General features: G+C 34.6%; 1 protein-coding gene across 1 annotated transcript in view; it reads left to right on the plus strand.

Annotated features, from left to right (window-relative positions):
* The window catches only part of LOC129223532 (titin-like), a gene marked incomplete at its 5' end in the record, with an annotated part of 239,389 nt that overhangs the window by 926 nt on the left and 216,928 nt on the right, over positions 1 to 21,535 (plus strand). Inside the window, 2 exons of the mRNA XM_054858074.1 lie at positions 3,739 to 4,083; positions 11,997 to 13,184. Of these exons, the coding sequence (XP_054714049.1) occupies positions 3,739 to 4,083; positions 11,997 to 13,184 (1,533 nt within the window). The remainder of the gene's footprint in view (positions 1 to 3,738; positions 4,084 to 11,996; positions 13,185 to 21,535) is intronic.

Genomic DNA, 21,535 nt, shown 5'->3' on the forward strand with positions numbered 1-21,535 from the left:
ATGAAATGCGAACTGGTACTTTTTTGTGCTGTTTTTAATTTTTTTGAATCAAATGAATAACATATTGAGATATGATGAGAAGGTGTTTATTTTAGTGTTGACGAGAACTTTCTTGAAACTCGTTCCTTTCGTGTCAAAAGTTTGAATTAACTAAAAATGTGCACTTGATATATTATAGATACGATAGTTAAAATTAGAGCATATAACACTATTTGTATGCCAAATTTTATTTAAAAAATGTATGTTTACTTATGGCGGTACTGGCATACATTTGCTTATTTTAATATCATATTTAATGAACTATCAAGTTTCCCTTGTGACAGTAAGCCAACTTTGTGCCGCAATACCTATTTTAGATTTTAGGGCTCGAAGTAGCTGTAGAAGTGTAAAAAAGCTTCGAAAAATTCTTGTTTCTGTAGTACTGCATGTAGAAAATGATGTACTAGGTGGTTATAAAATAACGTGAGGAGTTCAGAGCGCTCTAGCGATAAAAATATAGAGCAAAACACATCCAATTTTCGTGGACATGCACAGTAGACCATGGGATTTTGATTTCTAGATTTAAATTAGATTGGGTTATTTAGATGGGATTTGATTTCTAGTTTTTCAATTTTGGGCCCACTGTTATTTATCATATTTCTAAACGACATTTTCTCTGTTGCAAATAACTCATTAATACTGTCTTATGTTGATGACACATCTAATTTTATTGGAGAAAAAGATGTAGTTTCCTTATATAATAAATGTCAGGTAATTTTAGAGCAAGTCATGACATGGTTTTTAACTAATAAATTATTTGTTACTTACGAAAAAACTAGTTTCCCTGTTTTCATTGGAAAAATAACAAAATTGATAATTTTGAACTAAAATTGATTGAACATACTTATCAACATGTTGAGATTATTAATTTTTTGGGGGGTTAATCTTCAAAATAACTTACAGTGGAACAATCACATTGAGTTTGTCTCAAAAAAGATTTCTCGTAATTTAGGTTTGATTAATGTTGTGTCTAATTTCCTTCCTGCAGATGTTCCGTTTATTTTATATTTTTCTTTGATATATTCAGTTCTCAATTATGGTGTTCTTGCTTGGGGCCAAACAACTGAAAATTATCTAAATAGAATAAATACTTTATTTAAAAGATTTCACAGAATAATTAATAGAGATAATATTGTGGGTAACTGTAATAGAAGCATTTTTAAAGATCGTGGAACAAATTTATAAATATATTGTTGGTATTTTTATGCATGATTTAGTAATAAATGGTTTAAATTTAGAAATAGTAAATATCGTGAATTGGTTCATAATTACCCCACTAGAGACCGTGAAACCATTATACCTATTAACACAAAAACAAATCTATTGTTTAATGGCATTAACTTTTACAGACCAAGATTGTGGAACACCTTACCCAATTGTTTAAAAACCATTAATAATCGAAATTTATTTAAGAAAAGGTTAAACAATTTTATACTCAATTCTACTGCAGTCAATTTAGGATAAAGTAGCATATTTGTAATAGTATACCTTGGTTCCGTTATAAAATTCGACGTACTCTATTGCATTACTTGTGTCGTGTTCATGTGTTTTGTATAATTATGCATTTTTTTTTGTTGATTCTGTCTTGTTATAAACTGGCCCTAAATTAAGTTTTTTTCTGAGTGGTGGGAGCTTGTCAGGCTATTGTTATAGCCTTTACTCCCATCTACTGAATCAGGGATTTTCGAATAGACAGGGTAAAATATATTTCTGTTTGTAATTTCTTTTTTAATTTATTTTATATGTGAAATGCATATTTGTAAAAAAGATATTTCCCATCATATATTAAATGAATTGAATTGAATTGAATTAAAAAAAAAAAAAAGCACCAGGGAAAATGTTGGTGTTGAGAAAATGCATGACTGAGGATACCGAAGGAATAAATGCTAACTAACAATGTATGCAACTATTTAGTTAACAGCAGATGTGTTTTACTTACAATTGCATTTCATTATAATCACCAATAACTGCACACTATGCTCAGCATTTTTCGTATCGACTCGCAACATATGCGAATTAATATGTCGCGCCTTTGACATTACTCAGTTTTTCCAAGTTGTAATATCGAGAATATGTCCTTAATACAAAACACCTATGAAAATCCCCTCAACCAAAAGTCATAAGGAAAAAGGTCGGGTGAACTCATTAGCTTTTTCACAGGAAATGCGAAACTAACGAATTTTCTATACTGCAACATGCACTGTATCTGAAGTTTAATATGAGGTGGGGCACCATCCTCTATGAATATGGTCGAATCGAAACATACATCATCACGCTGAAATTTCTTCGCAAGGAATTTTTGTCCTACTTTTTTATTTTTTTGGTGATTCTGGTTTATCGAACCTTATTCGTAAGTAACAATTATTTGTTGAAAATAAAATTGATGTGTGCTGCAACGTTTGGATATAATCCTTCAGTGTTCACACTAATACACTTTTTAGCACCAAAATTTTCACTGGTGGCGACTTTTAACGCTATTTTTCATTTAAAAATCTAAATCTCGTGGTTCACTAAGTACGATTATGAAGTTTTGCAATGTTTCGTCCAATTGAGTGCTCTAATCACGTGCTCTCTCACGTTATTTTATAACCATACTGTATGTTGTTTATAAGCCTATGCCTTTATTTTTATGATAACAAAAAAAAAAAAATTTTTTTTTTGAATACGCTGTAACATATTGTTTTTGCATTGTCCTGAGAAACTCACGTGAAACAACTTATTTCTACACATTTTAAATAATTGAAAAATGTTATATTGTACTTGTACGATATCAAAGGTTAATAACCCATACTAACGTTTGCAGTTCTACAGCAACAATACTCAATCTGTGGCTCGTAGCTCGCATGCGACATGCTGAATAATCCAAATGTAATCTTACATCATTTAAAAAGAAAAATCATACAGAAAATTAAACTATGCGCTGAATTCATGTAAAATACACTCAAAAGTGTAATTTGAAAGTAATCTTCCAGAAAACAGGAAGAGTGAACAACTTAGTTGTTTCCATTTATCCCAGAGTAAAGAATTTATAAGGTAGCTAGAAACACCTAAATTACTCTCCAAAGCAGATGAGAAGGTGAAATTCATGAACAAATGTTTTGTCAACCTTCCACATGGCAAATAAAACTAGTTGGAACCAGTTACTTCACATTTTTAGACCTCCTGGAGAGGAAAAGGTAAGATCACTTAGCTTTAAAAAACAACTTTTCTCACGGTGTCATCCTCAAACAAGGATTACTCCTACACAATCGTTTGAAAACAGGCGGAACTCTCAGAATCTTTTTTATGAGTCATCTAGTTTGTACTCAAAAACAGTTCAGTTTCAAATATCACCACAAGTGTGGTAGTAGAGTTTATATCCATCCACCCCATGTTCTTTTTACCTCAACTGTATATACAGAGACATCCCGATGAGAGGTCACAGAAGGTCACTGTGACTTTCCGAAAATTCCCTTATTCGGCAAATTTCGTCTGACGATTCGGCAAAAATCAGAGAGCCATTCGGCGAAATTTGAAGATCCGTTTGGTAAAACTATCATCATTCGCCAAATTTAGAATTTTTGCCCCCCCCCCCCCTCCCCAAAAAAAGCAATTAAGTTCAGGACACCCCTGATTATATATACTGCTCATTCTGAGTGTTTTCTTTCTTTTAAATAAAATTCTATGTAGCTCTGATTTAATTGAAATCATTAGTTTCAGCTTCTCCGACATGGACCAGGATCTAGAGTTTTACCCGGTCGACGACCATCCCTCCCCCTCCACTTTCGCAGCTTGGGATGCCTTCCTGGCGGGCAATCAGGCCTTCTTCAGGGAACCCCCCTGTCTCCTCCCTGATCCTGCTTTTTCTTACATGGACGTCATACCCGAAGAGGACGACTTGGAGGCTTTATTAGAGTCAGACACAGACGATACTGGGAGTTCGGTGTCCACAGTCATAGATCGGTTTTCCAGGACCAGCACGGCCAATTCCAGTTTCTCCGAGAGGTGCAAAGGCACTGCTGATGTCACCTTTGACTTGCAGAAAGTTTTGTCGCCTTTCGAAAGGTGAGTTTGAAGTTTGCAGAGTAAATCGTATTTGATATATAAAGTTCTCTACACTGTAAAAAATATCGGAAAACTCTCTGAATATACAAAAAAGTTTTCCGTAATACACAGATTCGTACGCCCTCCGCAGTTTTCTGCGATAATCAAAAACGTTTCCCGTTTAGCAAGAAAGTAAGAGTCGACGCATGCGCAGGTGACACGGCAATTTTATAGTTCAGCAGCAAATCTAAACTGAAACTTTCGAAAGCACGCAATGAAAACAACTGCTGACTCATGTATGCGAAGTAACACTCATCAAGAGGATTAGTAGAAGTTTTGTTCCTCGCATGAATTCACTGAAGATAATGTTAAAGTCTTATATTTTCTTGCTTATGTATCGTCATGAGATTGAATTTGAAGCTATGTCACTTATTTTTAAGTACGAAGTGCAAATTCTCGACGCATGCTCGCGGAAGGAATACAAACTGAAATTAAAAACCAAATAATTGCCGAGAGGACGCCATGTAACTTCATTGCGTCGCATAACTTGTGTAGGTAATTTTTCTTGGATACTTTTCTTCTTTCTACCAAATGGGTAATTTTTGTTGGCAGAATTTTATTCTGTCATAAAAATCACCTTTTTGGTGACCAAAGCCTGCAAAAGACCACCACCGACGAATAGGTAAGTCGCTTTGCAACTCTATTACTTTAAAGAGATTTAGTTCATATAAATCTCGTTAAAAAAAACTATTTTCTTCAGTATAATTTTTTCGTTGTGAACTATTGCAATTTGAAAATATTTTACATTACATAGAACACATATTTAAAGTGCAAGTGTGTCTAGTTTTATTCTGTAAAATTTATGAATTGAAGATTATAAAAAAATTTAAATAAGTGTTATTGTGTACTTTGTTTTTATGTGGAAATCTCAGTTAATATTTGGCTGAACATTTATGTATCAAGCATTATGAATTAAATGTTATAATATGCAAATTGTCAGGTTTGATAGTTCGTCTTTAAGGTTGCATGTTTTCATTCTCTTGTAAACAGTGTAGCTAGATTGTATGAAGTAAAAAAAAAAACTATCTCTTGTAATTAGGAACATAGTGCTTCAGTATTATCTAAATGACGATATCTCTTTAAATATTTGCATTAGCGAAACGCTTTAAATTAGTTAAATGTGTATTAATTTATTTAACAAATAAATACATATATGTATTTAAAAGTGTCTTCATTTTTTTCGTTTTACGAGCCTCAATTTTACCAAAAGCAAAAAAAAAAAAGACTTAATAAAATAATTTTGTATTTTTACACCATATTAAAGTATTTGACTTATAATTTATATGATACTTTGATTTATAATGTATATGATACTTTGATTTATAATGTATATGATGTTGCTTTTTCAAGGGGGGGGGGGGGCGGTTCATAGCATGGGGGTGTGGGTGCACCATCACCCTTATGGTAGGGGGGGGGGGTATTCTCGTATATATGAAATGGAAAAATCATGTAATAGAGTTCAATGTTTTAATAAATAAAATATATAATGCATTTTACGCACACTATAAAAATAAAATCAGTAACCTATTTTGAGTAAGTATTTATATTTGTGATGAGCTGGAAAAGGGCAAGAACAGAAGAATCAAACCGAATGGTTCCAGCAGAGGGACTTGGTGTCATATTTAAATTCATCAATTTCTCTGTTGGTACTTTTCGGTACACTTTGTTCGTCAGAGAAATTGACTTGAGGTGAACGAATTCCGGAACGCGAAGGGTAGGTAAGTCCTGTCAAATTTTATCCAAAGATAAAAACTATCAAGTTTGATACAAGATATGTTTTTAAATTCTGCATTAAAAATACAATATGTTGATAGTTTTGTCTTGAAAATATTGAGAGAAAAACTGAAGTTTAAGATTGTTTAACAAACAATCCCCACTTTTCAGAAGGTACCCCCACTCCAATTCCCCGACGATTTTGTGATTAGGAATAAAACTAGTAGATTATTTCATAATTTTTCAAAAATTTATAACTGTGCATATGTTATGCTGTTAACCATGCTATTTGTCATTAGAAATTCCAAAAAAAAAAAAAAAAATCCACGAATGATTCTAAAATTGCTTGTATTATTGCTCTTAGATATGAAAGAATTGAAACTGATATGGTATGCAATACTATAATAAAGAATTAGATTTTAGAAAAAATCACGGAAAAAGGATTCCGAAATTCTCGGAAACGTTTTTGAAAATTGCTTGGAGAATTCCGAAATACTCGGAAACGTTTTCGAAACTTTCATGAACCACAGCTGCACAGAATACTCAGAAACATTTCTGGAAATTACGGAAAGAGGATTCCGAAATACTCAGAAACGTTTCTGAAAATTACGGAAAGAGGATTCCGAAATACTCAGACACGTTTCTGGACATTACAGAAAGAGGATTCCGAAATACTCAGACACGTTTCCGGACATTTCAGAAAGAGAATTCCGAAATACTCAGAAACGTTTTCGAAAATTTCATGAACCGCAGCTGCACGATATACTCAGAAACGTTTCCGAATTTTTTTTACAGTGTATATAGCTAATTGCACATGTTCTTTTTTATTATGTTTTTATCATTTTCTTGTTATTATTTTTTTTTTTAAATCGATACGTTTGATTTATATTTATCGTTTCACTTATAAAGGTAGGGAGCTCAAACATCGCCCACTTATGGTAATCATCATCATCACTGGCTCGGCAACAACAAATTGCTGTACACTCATTCAATAAAATTTTAATAGCAACAGCATGTTTGACATGTAGTTAAAAAATAGCTGAGCAATAACGCTTATCAGTTCCTAAAAAGTTATTCCTAATAACGCCCACCGGGTGTTTCTATCATCACCTACATAGAAAGTGTTGGAAAAATCAAAGAAATAATTAAAGAACAAATGTTACCTGAGTTTGCACACACCTTGTAAAACATGTAGTGGACTTACAAGTTACAATAATTGAAAATACGAAATTTTTGTCTCTTTCTTTCGTTACGTTTTTCATGAAACCAATGAAAACACTTCTTGCTCCTGTAGGACTAACACTGCATTTCTAGAACCCGCACAAAACTGCACTTCTAATTTTAACCAAGTTCCATCACGTTTGTCACATGAATAAAATCCTTCACTAATTTTACATAGTGTGTCATCTTCATTACTGCTACTTTCAGGGCCCGATTAAGATATCGTGATACCCTAGGTCAGTCACGTTTTCGGGACTCACTTTCATCTTGTAAGTCAAACACTTTAACCGCTGGCTAAATTTTTTTTAACCATTTAGGGACCCCGGAAAGCAGGAGTCCTAACCCAGGACCTAGTTGACCTATTCAATAACTAAGTCTAGGGTACTGTTGCTCTTATTCTTTCACGTGCGAGATGGCACATTGTCATCAGCCGAACGGGATGAATTAAGAGAAGATATTCTCTTTCTCGTGCTCCGTTTCTTTTTTGTTTGATCAGCTTGTGGTTGGCAAAAAGAAGCTGTCTTTTACTTTTATTTTATCTTTTTTTAATTCCTCTCGGAGAGTATTTCCTTACTAGGGGGCTATCGCCCCCTGCTCGCTAACGCTCGCCAACCCCCGGAACTGCTTACGCAGTTCCTTCGGATCGCTACGCGATCCGAGCTCGCTACGCTCGCTCACCGGTCACCAAATATTGGTCTAGCTTTATCTGTATCAAAAAAAAGTAGTTTTTCTTTTCTTAATATGAATATCATAACACTTATGATTTTCATGTATTTAAAAGGGGACAATTACTTTGACATGCAACTCGTGCATTGGATTATTATAAAGCAAAAGTCTGCAATACCATTATCTTTTGAGAGAAGTATGCAAAGGAACATTTTTGTACTAAAATTACAAACATAATATAATCTTTCTTTCCTTCATTTACTGAATGCAAAAGAAATTGAAACGAAAAAAACCCCCCACAATGTTAACACACTTAAAAACATTTCATAGTCATTAACTATACTATGTTCAGTGTCAAAATATGTGTATATATATGTTTCAAAATGTCTAACAGTTGCAAAGAGCAAGCAACTTCTGACATTCTCTGAAAGCAGTGATTTAGTTTTAAAAAAATGTTAGAATGAGTGTTTTAAAAGTCAAAAAACCAAATCCAGTGGCACGACAGCTTATGAGGGCCAAGGCCTACTGTACCCATCTCACTCCTTCTAACCAAGGGCTCTGGGGTAGGCAGATGTTCCGGTTAAGAGGTCAGCCTAACGCGGAATCCCCGGTGTTTAGTTCCAAAGCATACTTGGAACTTATTTTATCGACCCACTGAAGGAATGAACAGCTGAATCAATCATGCCCAACTCGGAGATCGAACCCGGACCTGCAGCGTGGAAGGGCTACCAGTGAGCCTCTGGGCTTCAGAGCACTTGAATATAATTTACGAAGAAGAGAGCAGTGGGCTACGGAGTTTTTAGATGAAAGATCTGAACGCAGATTGGTCAGAAATACTGCCGATATGCTAAGGTGCACAAATTTATACCGTCTTCAAATCGAGAGAATTTTGCAAGTGTTTCCGAATACATTTACGGACTAATCATGCACTTTACTGGAGGAAAAGGGTTGACCTAAGACTGATAATTATAAAACTGCAGAAAAATATTATTGTAGCAAAAAAAAAAAATTATTGATTATTATATAACGCTAATATTTCTCATACCTCGGATACCATTTATTTCATTCGATAGCAATATGCCTTTTAAATTCAAACGTAAACAATTTCCTTTTAGATTAGTCTTCCTAATGGCTATAAATAAAGCAGATGGTCAAAATGATTTTGTGAAAACATATTAGCAGTAAAATCAGGTTTCCAAATTTCTTGCTTTACTTTGCCACCGTGGCTCAGTTCTTAACATCAATGCCATTGCAAAAGTATGTGAAATGTTTCGCTCTTCAGGTCTTCACGATTCAATTTGTTGCTTTACTTTGTCATTGTTGTTCAGCTCTTAACTTCAATGCATTGCAAAACTAAGTGACATATTTTGCAATGAGAATTGTCCAATAAATTCATTTAGTCTAAGTGGAATAGCATAATACAGTGAAGCACGGTTTATACGTTTCTCTTCTATTCGTTTTTATCAATTATACGTTTTTTAAATTGTCCCTGGAGGGTCTAATATACATTTTCTTTACAAATTATACATTTTTTCATCTGTACGTTTTTTTCATAGTCCCTTCAAAAACGTATAAGCGGTGCTTCACTGTATATAAAAAAATGTGGTTGCAAAAAAAAATTCAGTATTTACAGGTTGCAGTTAGTTAAGCTTGACCACGAAAAGAAGGCGGATGACCTTGAAGGGAAACATCATTTGTAATACTTAGAATCTTCCAGAAAGCACCAAATAGTAAGAGGCATGGTCTCGCTAATCCTATCTATTCCAAAATAATAAGAAACAGCATATTACAAATGATGTTTTTGCATTAAGGTCACCCACCTTCTTTTTGTGGTAAGCTATAGCAGGGCTGTGGAGTCGGACTGGTTTTATGGTAAAGGAGTCAGAGTCGAAGGTTTAAAATTTCAAGAGACGGAGTCAGTAATTTTCTCTCAAAATTCGCAGCTCTCCCAATATTTGAGGAGTCACAGCCAGAGTGAGACTAATTTTGGGTAAAGGAGTCGTAGTCTCTAAAAATTCTGTAGTCAGAGTAAGACATTTTTCCTCCGACTCTGCATCTTTTGTAAGCAGGGAACTTTAATTTTTGTAAGCACTATGGTTAAGGGAAAAACTTTTCGACATCAAGATTAACTTTGCAAAGGATTTCAAAAAAAAGAGAAGAAAATCATAATACTTCTCTGCATACACGATAGAAAATTTCTGGGTTTTCAGATACTATGACTCTTGAATGCCTTACATATCTGTCATCTGCCTTACATATAATCTTGAAAAGTGGTTTTGTCAAATCTAAAAAATTTGTATCAAAAGTTTGACTCTGTGCGTTATTTATAGTTATTAGGGGAAGGCTAATCTAACAGGACATTGTTCACGTTTGAATTTAAAAGGCACGTTACTATCGGATAAAATAAGTGGCATTCGAGGATAAGTATCAGTGTTATTATTAGCATTTTTTTAAAAATAAAATAATATTTTTCTCCAGTTTCATTACTATCACTGTCATTTCAACTCTATTCTCCGGTAAAGTGCATGATTATACTGGGAAATGTTTGATAACACTTACAGAACTCACTCGATTTGCAATTCGCGGTTCACGGCGTGCGTTTGCGCGCCTAATCCTATCGGCAGCATTTCTTACCGATCAGCGTTTAAATCTTTCATCTAAAAACTTCCAAGCACACTGCTCTTTTCTTTTTAAATTATATTCAAGTGATCGAAAACACTCATTCAAAAATCGAAATTCTAACGCTAGACATCTAACGCTAGAAGCGAGTCTGCAGCACTTGTAAACAGCTATCGTAAACAAAGCGGATCGTTGCCAACGGAGAGAAAGAAATAAAGGCTCGTTTTGCGCCACGCATAAGCGTTTTATATATATAGATAGTATTGGCAACAACAGCTATTGATCCAATCGTGAAATTTCATGCTGCTGATGGTAATGAAAGGATTGATATTGGTTGACATTACTATGATCAGAAATGGGCAGCGTTGTTGAGGAGTTAGCAATGGATGTTCTAACTTTTATCCCTCCGACCTGTGTGCGACGGGATAGTTGGGATGTCTTGGTTGGAGATAGTAGGAGCAATCCAACAAGCAATTATGGCAGTCATTACTTCCAGATTCGAAATGTAAACCCAAACTCAATGTAACTTAATCAATAGCCTATAACACGTAGTTGTCCATAGTGTTAGTAAAACAATACAATGTTACTAAGTATTACTAACCATATTCACGATAAATGGAACATTTTTATAAATAACCTCACTTAATAATCCAAAACAAAAAAAAATCCCAGAACAAAAAGGAGCGCATTTGTGGCATCAAAATTTTATACCGTGAACTCCCAATTATCCGTGGAATCGGGTGGCACGGTAACCGCGGATAAGCGAAAGATATGGATAATCCAAATAATAGGTAAAATACGATTTTACAATAGGCAAAAAATATGAATAACACTCGCACAATACATTTAAATTATAGCTAAAAACACTGCTACATTGCATCTACTAACATTGAATGTAAACAATATATGTAAAAGGTAAAAACGAACAAAACACAATCGCATAAAATTAAAAAACATTTACTGACTATTAAAAAAATAGTAAAAAGGCCTGTGGATAATCCTCTTGCATATAATTTTGAGTTTACTGCTGCGGATGATGGTTATAAGTAGACTTTACATGGTTCATCGTCTTTGTCACAGGACCCAATCATTAGGATATGGAGGTGAGTGGCATTAGAAACAAGGCGATATTTAGGTCCCCATCTTAAGTGTTATACTGGTCCTACTCCCCCTCCCCCTAAGTTCTTATCTTGTTTTCATTTAAGGGGTCTTGGATTTCAATATTATATTAATTTTTTGGACAAAATATTCAGTCAAAAAAAAAAAAAAAATCTTTTGTCAGTAATTTTATTTTGTCGTATTAACTTTCGATTTTTATGTTGAATTTGATGAATAAGTGATATCTTGGAAAAAATCTTTTTTCTCGTAGGAAGTATTACGTTGTGCCGAAAATATTTTCTCGATATTGCATTTAGTTATACGTTTGAAATAATACTATGCTTAATAATATAAACAAGGAGTAGTAATTTTTCTTTCATGCAGATACTTGAATTAAACATAGTAAAGTAAAAATAAAAGTGAAAACAATTAAAAATCAACACTTTTTTTGTGTACGTGTTTTGTCCTCATGACTTTCAAGTAAAAATCTCAAAAATTATGCCCTTCAAAGCTTAGTTTTGAATGCCAATTTTAAAAGAAGTTTAAATCTTTTACAGGCTTGAAAAAGAACTGGATGCAGAAGAGCTAAAAGATGACATCATTTCTCTTGGTACGAAGGAAATTCAAAGAGGTCCTATTGTAGTCATTACAAATAGCAGTAGCTGTGAAGATGTTCACAGTGCAGGGGAAGATGAACTCAGGGAAGAAGAGACTAAGAAAAACGTCGAATTAGCAAACAGTGCGGATGCTAGCCCAAGTGTTTCAGAACTTAAATCAGAAGCGCCTGAAAAGGAAATTAATAATGATATTTCCGACTGTGCAGAAAATTATGATTCGGAAAAAAGTAGATCGGCCAAAAAAGAGGCGCCATTAGCGCCTTCAAGGACTAGAACTACCAATTCGGTGAAAAATTCCAAGAAGGATTCATCAAAGAAAAACCAAGCAGACAATCAAACTTCAAATTCATCTCCTTCATCAGCAAAAAAAAAGAAATCATATCCAACACCGAACGTACCACCAAGAATGAGTAAACATCTTCCTGCCAGGAGAACCAGAAGTGATCCTGGTTCGAACGATCAACCATCTCGAATTCCGAGGCCGATTTCGAACAGCAGCCGCCCCCCTCCTACAACAACAAGTACAAAAGCAGTTCCCAAAACTATTCGCAGTCCAAAATTGAACAGTACGAAGCAAAGAAAAAATTTAGGCAAGGCAACTCAAAGTAGTACCTCAACAAAAAAGTTATTAGACAGTGAAGAGTCCAGCAACAATAACAACAGCGAAGATCAGCATGTGGTTAAAAATATTGAGGAAGAACATTCTGTAGCTTCTTCAGCTACTATAATTGAAGAGTTGTCAACAAAGAGTGAAGAAATGGCACCAACAAAACTAGAATTTGAGGACAACTTCGTTCCAGAAATTAATTCTTTTGAAGCGTCAGGTGCAGTTGAGGATTCCTTTAATAATTCTACAACGACCATAATCATTGATGGCAGTACCAGCACCAAGGAACAAAATGAAGAGAGGGATGGAGCGACAAATTGCGTTCAGATCATAGGAATTTCTACTAGTGATACGAATCCTTTCCGAGCGACAGAAAAGAATCCTTTTAAAAATGAAATGGACACAAATAATCCATTTGTAGCTGGAGTGAATCCATTTAATGAAGACAGTGAACACAGTCCGGTATTGCAGCCAAAGGGACAAATCACTGCTTCTCTCATTCCACCTCCCATTCCAGAAAGGTATGTTGCAACTATTCTTTTATCATATAGAGTTTTATTATAATTTTTTTCCCTTAGGAAAATAAGTTGTCATATGAATGGCTTTCGTGTGGAAAGATGATCTGTTAAATTTTCAGCATGCTTAAAAAAAAAATTGTTTTAAATTTACTTATTTTTCGTTCAGCTTAAACCAAGGTTATTATTGATAGATAAATTTATTTGCAACGTTTATTTTTCAGGTTTTAATGAGCCCTCCTTTGCAGAAGTGGGTTCCTTTTCGAAACATTTTGGTACTTTATATAATATTGAAAAAAAAAAAAGTTTAAGATTTTCAACACATTATTTTTATGGCATTACACCAGCAATTTTCAACCTTTTTGAGTCGATCACACCTCTCTAGAGGTTGACTGGAACCTATCAGCACTATAACGATGGACGTGCGTCGGACGTTACATATGGGAATGTCACCTCTCAGAGTGTGTAATCCGACGTCATACCGCCATAGCGCCAGGCGCCATGGTCTGGAGCGATATTGAATATCAATGGCAGTCCCATCTAGTTCGAATTACGGGTATCCTTAATAGCGAGTGCTGCTTCAAGGACGCTGTGACGCCGAGATACTAACCTTTCTTCAGATCATTCCTGGTGCAGCGTTTCAGCAGGACAACTCATGTCCACTTGCCGCACGTAACGTACAAGTGTTCTTCGGTGCATGACAGGTTACGCAACTTCCTTGGTGTGCCCGTTCTCTGGATATGACGCCCGTCAAGCATGGCTTGGATTGCGTTTTCGGATACTTGCCCATGTGTCTCGTCCAGCAGTTAGTATGAAATAACTTTGGCTTCATATTGAAGCCATATGGGATGCTATTCCTAATCGTGACATTCAGAACCTCTGATTCGATACCAAACGTGTACACACGCGCATAGCTGCTCGAGGTAGCTGCATTCGATATTAATTTACGCCAGTTATTTTCATAATTATTGGCAATTTTTTAAGTAAAATATTTTTTAAATTAACATTTTAAGAGAAAAATAATCTCAAATATTCACTAATTAAAACTTATTAATATAAGTATTTATGCATTACGAATATTGCAGTAAATACGAATTGATTATATTACATCCGTTTAGCATTAGCATACTTTTGTACAGTTTAAGAAACTTTCGGGCACTTTTGGACAGTTTTAGACAATTTTGGACGGTAAAAGCCACCTGTCCTGTCTTAAATCAGTTTTGGGCAGCAGAGTCGTAGCATCGGAGCGAGGGGCACGTGCCCCTCTCCCCGGATATTTTTTGAGATTGAAACTTGAAAAACACAATTGTTATATTTTTTCTCTAAGTACGTTAAGGAGTTTTTCCCAAAAAATTTTCAAAATTGTAGTTTAAAAACAGTTTTAGACGATTTTAGAAGATATTCAGGGGAGGAAAGATCCGGGGGTCCACTCCCAGAAATGTTTCGAAAATAAACGATCTAAAATATGCAATTGTGAGCCGATGATTTTTCGAAATTGGAAATACAGAAACAATTTTATTCGACTTTCAAGATGTTAGGGGGGAGTTTTCGGAAGCTTTACCCCTGTAATTATTTGAAATACAAGCTCTTAAACAAAATTTAAGGCGATTTTAAATGATGTTGGCAAGACGGCGGAGGGGCAGACACTCCCCTTAAAGTTTTCGAAGTTAGTTGTTGAAACGCAGTTTTACCACCTTTTGGTAATGTTCGTGGGTATGAGAGGTTCGAGGCCTGTCCTCGACAATTTTTCGGTATTGAAACTCCAGAAACGCAATTTTAGATGACTGGCTGACCCACGTGAAACATTTGCACTCAAAGGAAGAATTTTCTAATTTCAATGCAACCACGAGATGCCAGTGCGCGCAGTAAAGCAGCAAAATGAATTGAAATTTACGCTTCTACTTTTTAAATTATTTTAAAAGTTTAACTGTGATTGATGGTGAAAAAATCAATGTTTTGTTTCCTGATTTTGACAACAGAACTGTTGCTTAGAATAATTTTGCATGTCCATGGGAACTTGGATAAGAATTCTGCTGAAGAAAAAACTCCCCCTTTAAACGAAATTTTTTGACCCAGATTTGAAACGAAGCCCTTATTAGCACCCTACTTTATTTGACCGAGCCAATGTGTCTTCGCTCTCGGCTGTGAAGTAATGTGCAATAAAAACAGGAAAAAGAACCGCTTTTTTTGCAAAAAAAAAAAAAAAAAAAAAGCAATATTTAGATCGTGGATTCATTTTTCGTCATTAGAAAACAGATAAGCTTTAAAATGAGAAGTAAAGCATGGAATTTGATAAAGAAATGAATAAAATCTCGTGTAGCGACAGAAAAACAGGCTAGAGGAATCATGTATAAGATGATCAATGATATTATCAGGGTATATTGATATTAGAGGTAGGAAAGTTTCGTGGACCTTCGGAATTTACTCAGTCCTAAAAATGGAATTTTAAACGATGTTTAAGGATGGGGCAGGGCTGTTTTTCGAGAGTTTGGGCAGGGACGCACTTCTAGATATTTCTTGAAATCGAAGTCCTTACATTATTCCAGACCATATTTGATGGCGGTAGGAGAAGACGTGGGGTTTGGGGACTTTTTCAAAGTCAAAGTTTCAAAACTGCGCTTCTTGGCTAGGTTTGATAGCGTAAGTTGAAGGGATAGAGTTCGGGACCTCTCTCCCTCCTCTTTTTTTGCCATAAAAAGGCAAAAAAAAAAAAGTAATAGTGTTATGTTTATTCACCAATTCATTTTTTATTTGACTGAAGCTTGGTTTAAAAAATAATCAAAACATTCGTTTCAGCGGCCCTTTAGTTAGGTAAATCATGAGGCAGAACCTTGGATGATCCTAAAGAATATTCAACGATTGCATTTGCTTTCAAAATTTCGCTAAGCTAAACTCCCTTTTCGACACTTGCATTCTATTTGTTCACTTATTATTTCTATTCTATTTCCTTAAGATCGCAAAGGTTTCCTTTCTGTTTTTTTTTTTTTTTAATCACGAAATTGACGGCTTGATTTCTGTAAAAGGAAGGGGAGAGGACAGGGGGGAGCAACACCTTTTTTTGGCGAAAGCCCTCGTGCCCCCGCCCCCAAATGTTTGGTCACTCTACACTTCTGTTGGGCTGTCCAAAATCCAACCCTGGAATCTGGGGGAATTAAAAACTGATACTTCAAGTTAAGTAAAAAAATTAAATAAAAATACCATTTAAAAATTTATAAACTGAGCGATGAATGGCTAAATACTTCCTTAAGATTCAATAGGGTTCTGAGGAGGGGGCTCCGGAACTTTAATTTGTTTCCTTTTTAACTTATTTTTTTTTTGCTTGCTTGAACTCTTAGCAATCGGTTTGGTGTGTGTTTTCATTTCTTTTTTTTTTTTTTTTTTTTGATATTTAATTGGTTTTTTGTGATTATTTTATCTTTTAATTACTCATGACCCCCCTAATGCCCCTCAAATTTTTTTCGCCCTCTTAAGGAGTCAAATCATCCCAGGTAGGGAACCAGTCAGGGCCGCCGAGAGGCAAAGTTTGTCACTGTGGTTACCGGGGGTCCCTTCCTCCACAAAACGTACAAAGTTTATACCACTTGAATCCGGCCCCCCTAAAGGGCTGGGCCCGTAGTTTCCGACTAGGCTGACATGGCTTCTCATCGGCGAATGGACTACTGCGTTAAACAGTGTCGAAAAGTCCGAATTTGATACTTGAATTTTAGTAATTTTATTAAAAATATGGTCAAAAAATGCATTTGAATTTAAGTCGGACGCTGAAATGTAATTCATATCCAATTTAGATTTCATAATTCACAATATTAAAGTATTGATTTGCGCTAAACCTTAACCGTGTGCAATCATACAATATCCAATCATGTTTATTTCTTTCCATAGATGGCAGCACCAGAATCTTAATGCGCAAATGACTTTTCGTCGCCGTTGGTTTCTCAGATGCCGTTTAGTTTTCATATTTCCCTCTTATTACTTCTTGACCCGTCGCCATGCTATGTAATTAACGACGGCATCAAGCTGTCTCACCGACATTGGAATTTGCAAATCACTCGAAAAGAAATTATCTAAGAAAGTTAAAGAGCACCTGCTCCGCATGTTCCATTGGTTCGATGACACTATGCTAATGACTGTGAATTAAACTCTTTCTCTTCTTCCTTTTTCTTGACTGTCTGCCTAGGCAGAGGATCATTTAAAAAGAACCTTTTCATTTCGCTTCAGTTTCAAAAACGTTTGAACTTATATTACTAATTCAAATAAGTCCAAAAATTGAAAATTATGCAATTTTGGTGAGGAAAAAAAGAAACCTGAGATGGAAATATTTTTAACTTTGAATTTATGAGGTCTCTATCAGTGCCAACTCTGGGGGGGGGGGAGGGGGTGTGTGTGGCTCAAACACCCCCCAAGATGTTTGTCGGGGAAGCTGGGGACCAAGTTGATCAGCATATCTGAATATTTGGGAAAGTTCTAAAATAGCCAATAAAATTCAAATTAAAAATTCGAGGGATGTGATAGGCGGTATACAGCTTGGTACAAATAGCTATTTTTACCGCCTATGTTTTTCCTTCTCTCATGGTTTATAAACGGCTCTTTCGAATAAACCTAAATATAAAGATACTAAAATTAACTGCAGATTTTGAATGTTGTTGTAAAAAAAATCGTTTTCTTATTTTGTTTCATCCTTTTACCGACTTGTGTAACATACTTGAAAGCTAAACCTCAATATACACTACGCGCAAAGAATAAGTTTATATATCAAATAAATAAAAATTTTTAAAATGCTTCTGACGTCATTTCTGCTGATTCGTGTGTAAAATAGCCCCTTGAATCCTAATATGAGTCCCCCCCCCCCTCTTTTTTTTGTTGGAAAAGGCGTCTCCCAATTTTTTCATTTTTCGAGAGATTCATAGCTATTCTTCAGGTGTCAACTTTCTTCAAGTGCTAGTGCCACCACCCTAAACTTGATTGATATCTCTGAGGGAGGAAAAACTCTTTATCATTTTAGGCTTACTCCTTCAAAAATTTTATTCCCTCCAACTCCGTCCGTAACCTTCGAGAAAGTCACATCTTTGTAGGATGCGTCTAAAGTGCTCCCACAGATCACAATATTTAGGCATTGATATCTAATAACAGTGCGTGAAAGTTTAAAACTCTTCCTTGACAAAGTAAAATCCTAGCTTAAATTTGCTGAAAAAAAAAACTTTTGAAATTTAACTATTATCTGGTTTCATATCCCGTGACAAAATTTATTGCAGAAAACAATTTGAATCTTTTCCAATGTCCAATAACACTACGAGAAAGTAAAAAAGTATATATACAGTAAAATCTGTAAAATTGACCACCCTTGTAAGTTGATTACCAGTCTATGTCAACCACCAATATGCACCAAATTCGGCTGACATTCATATAACGAACCCTTTGTAAATTGACCACCTGTTCAAGTTGACCACTAAAGTAGTGCACCGCAAGTGGTCAACTTACACAGGTTTCACTATATATATAAGGTAAAATCCCATAACTTGAATTTACTGAAGATAAATTTCGAAATTTTTTCAATTATCTGGTTGTATGTTCGAATCCCATGATAAAATTTATAACGGAATACAAGAATCTTTTCTAACCAATATTCAAAGAAAAAACGCGATATCAAAACGAATTAATACTCCTACCAAGAAATACCAGGGTAAAAAATCGAGAGGGATCTTTCTTCTTTTAAACTCTTTTCAAACTCATGCAATTTTGCATAATCTTAATCACTTTCTTATACTTCACACATAGCGTTCGTTCACCGAACTATGCATAGAATAACTTGGTTAATTTTATTCTTGCTAATTATGGTATTCATATTTTATGCACTTACGCAGACGAGTTGTTTTAACTCTCTGACAGAGGCGGGAAGAGCAAAATTTACATCACGCGCCATTTTATAAATGGATGATAATTGAATGATGATAAATAACTCGAAAGACGTGCGCGGAAGAGCATTGCCAAACGATAGTTTATAAAAAATATTAATTATTTCCACGTGCACTTTTTGCCCCAGCAATGTTCTTTGATAAAGAGGTAACAAGTTACAAATTCAATCGATTTATCTCCTCGAAAAAGTTGGATAAAACTTCTAATCTTTATTTATTTTTTTTAAGTTGCCAATATTGTAAATCATTCAAAAATTCTGAAGTTACTGTTTTTAGGTTCCAAGTGTAGATCAATGGCCTTTCGTGATTTCTTTTGAAAAGTAGAATATTTGAAAGCGGGGAGATTTCCATGAATAGCCATTCCGCTTAAAAACTAATAATAAAATAAATAAATAAATATATAAAATAAAATAAATAAATATAGATATTAAATAAAGTAAATAAATTTAGATATTAAATAAAGTAAATAAATAAATAAAATAACAAAGTAAAGATTTGGTATCGTTTTCACTCCTCGATACCCCTGCCTATCCCTACGGTACCCCAGGATGCCGCGGCACCCACTTTGGGAACCTCTGTCTTATATGAACAAAATGTAACAAAAATTGTTAAAATATCATTGAGAAGGGGGTTCTTTGTGACCCCAAAACACGTGTCTGCGGTAATTTGCAATTTTTGTGCTATAAAACGTTAGAAATTCATTCATTTAATCGAGGCGATTTAAAATAGAGAAATTGTGACTCAAATTACGCTGAATGGCAGAACTTTTTTTGTTTTTCATCTTAATACAGAATTACTACTACAGTGGGAAATTGGTGTTGTGAAACGGTAAAGAAACATGGCACTAAGAACCATCGGAACCTATCATTACAATTCTCGCATGAGGGTCTACTGAAAAAAGAATTCAGGAATTTGTTGAATTGCGAGAAAAAAAAAATTCATCTTTCGTATTCGTATCTGTTTTCTTCCGACATACAAGCTTACATTACGAAAATAAAAACAACCTGCTGCGTGTCTTTTGTGGGAAAAACCTTTTAATTTACGTACCGTTACGATAGAATGCAGGAACAAGGAGGGAAAAAAGGAATGTGGGCATACATTGTGTGGACTGAAGCGGATACTGAAGGTCAGGGAACTTGTCATGGTCAGTAGATGTTACTTGGCCTTTTTAAAATGTTAAGTTTACATTGTGCGTACGTTCATGCATTCCGTTCTGCGACAAAAATGTGTTATAAAATTTTTTAATTGAATTGTAATTCAATTTAAGTAAACAAACGAAGTATATTGAATTTATGTAAAGCATTATAAAACTGACTACGACAAACATACAGGGGACTGAAATTAAAACTGAAATTTTAACAGTAGAATCTTTTCGTGTTGAATTGTTCATCAAATAAAACTAATGCTATGAACTAGCATATAAGATACGTTTTTCAAAACCGGACACAATAGACTGATGTTTAATACGTTAGATGTATTCTATAAAGCTAAGAACAACAGAGGAACAGGTTTTTTTTATATTTAATTTCGTGTTTTTTTTTAATGTTTATTTTTTATCCTTTGTATGTATGTATTATTTTCACTTTTTGCCGAGAGCTTTATACTTCTTATTTTTGTGTAACACATTTTGCGGTCAATCTGTATGACAATCTATCTCAACCATGTACAATCAATCTCTATTGTATAGAACAACTGAGGAATAGTTGTTTTTTTATTTCGTGTTTTGGTTGTTTTATATATTTATTTTTCCTCCTTTGTATGTATATCTTATTTTTACTTTTTGCCGGGAGTTTTATACTTTGTATTTTTGAGTAACCCATTTTTACGGGTCAATCTGCATGTCATGTGAATTACGTGCATCACAGTTGATTGTACTATACCGTTTTACAAGAATCAGAAGAGGTAGATAATTACAATTTCTGATTATAATATTCATCCCAGCATTCAAATAACTATTTTCAACTATACTCTTTGCTAATTTTAGGTGTCCTCCTCTTCTCGTCTTCCTACATAAAAACAAAGAAAGCGGCTTTAAATGAAATAATGTTGGATTCTGGTTGAAGCGACAGCTTCAGAAATCTCGTTGTTCTTACTTTATACCTGCGCCTAGTGTAACAGACACCAAAAATATGCAGTTTTAACTAAAAAAATGTTCTGTAATCATGCGCTATAGGTAAAATTGGGGAGAGTGTTGCATCTTAGGACGTTTGTACCTTGGGACACTGCTAATTTCTAAGAATCTATTTTTAGCAGCTATGGTTTTGCAATCTCTTCACCACTAAATGGTGCCATGGTAAAAAATCAGCATCAAATGAGTGAAATTGACGATTTTGTGAGAGAAAGAAAATTTAATGACTCAGAAGTAAATATTTTCCTCATTGTTATTCCATTTTCTTTTTCTGTATTTGTAAAAGTCATCAACTGAATTTCATTTTGTTATGAAAGAGA

Source organism: Uloborus diversus, chromosome 1, assembly GCF_026930045.1.
Source record: "Uloborus diversus isolate 005 chromosome 1, Udiv.v.3.1, whole genome shotgun sequence".
Classification (NCBI taxonomy): Eukaryota; Metazoa; Arthropoda; class Arachnida; order Araneae; family Uloboridae; genus Uloborus; species Uloborus diversus.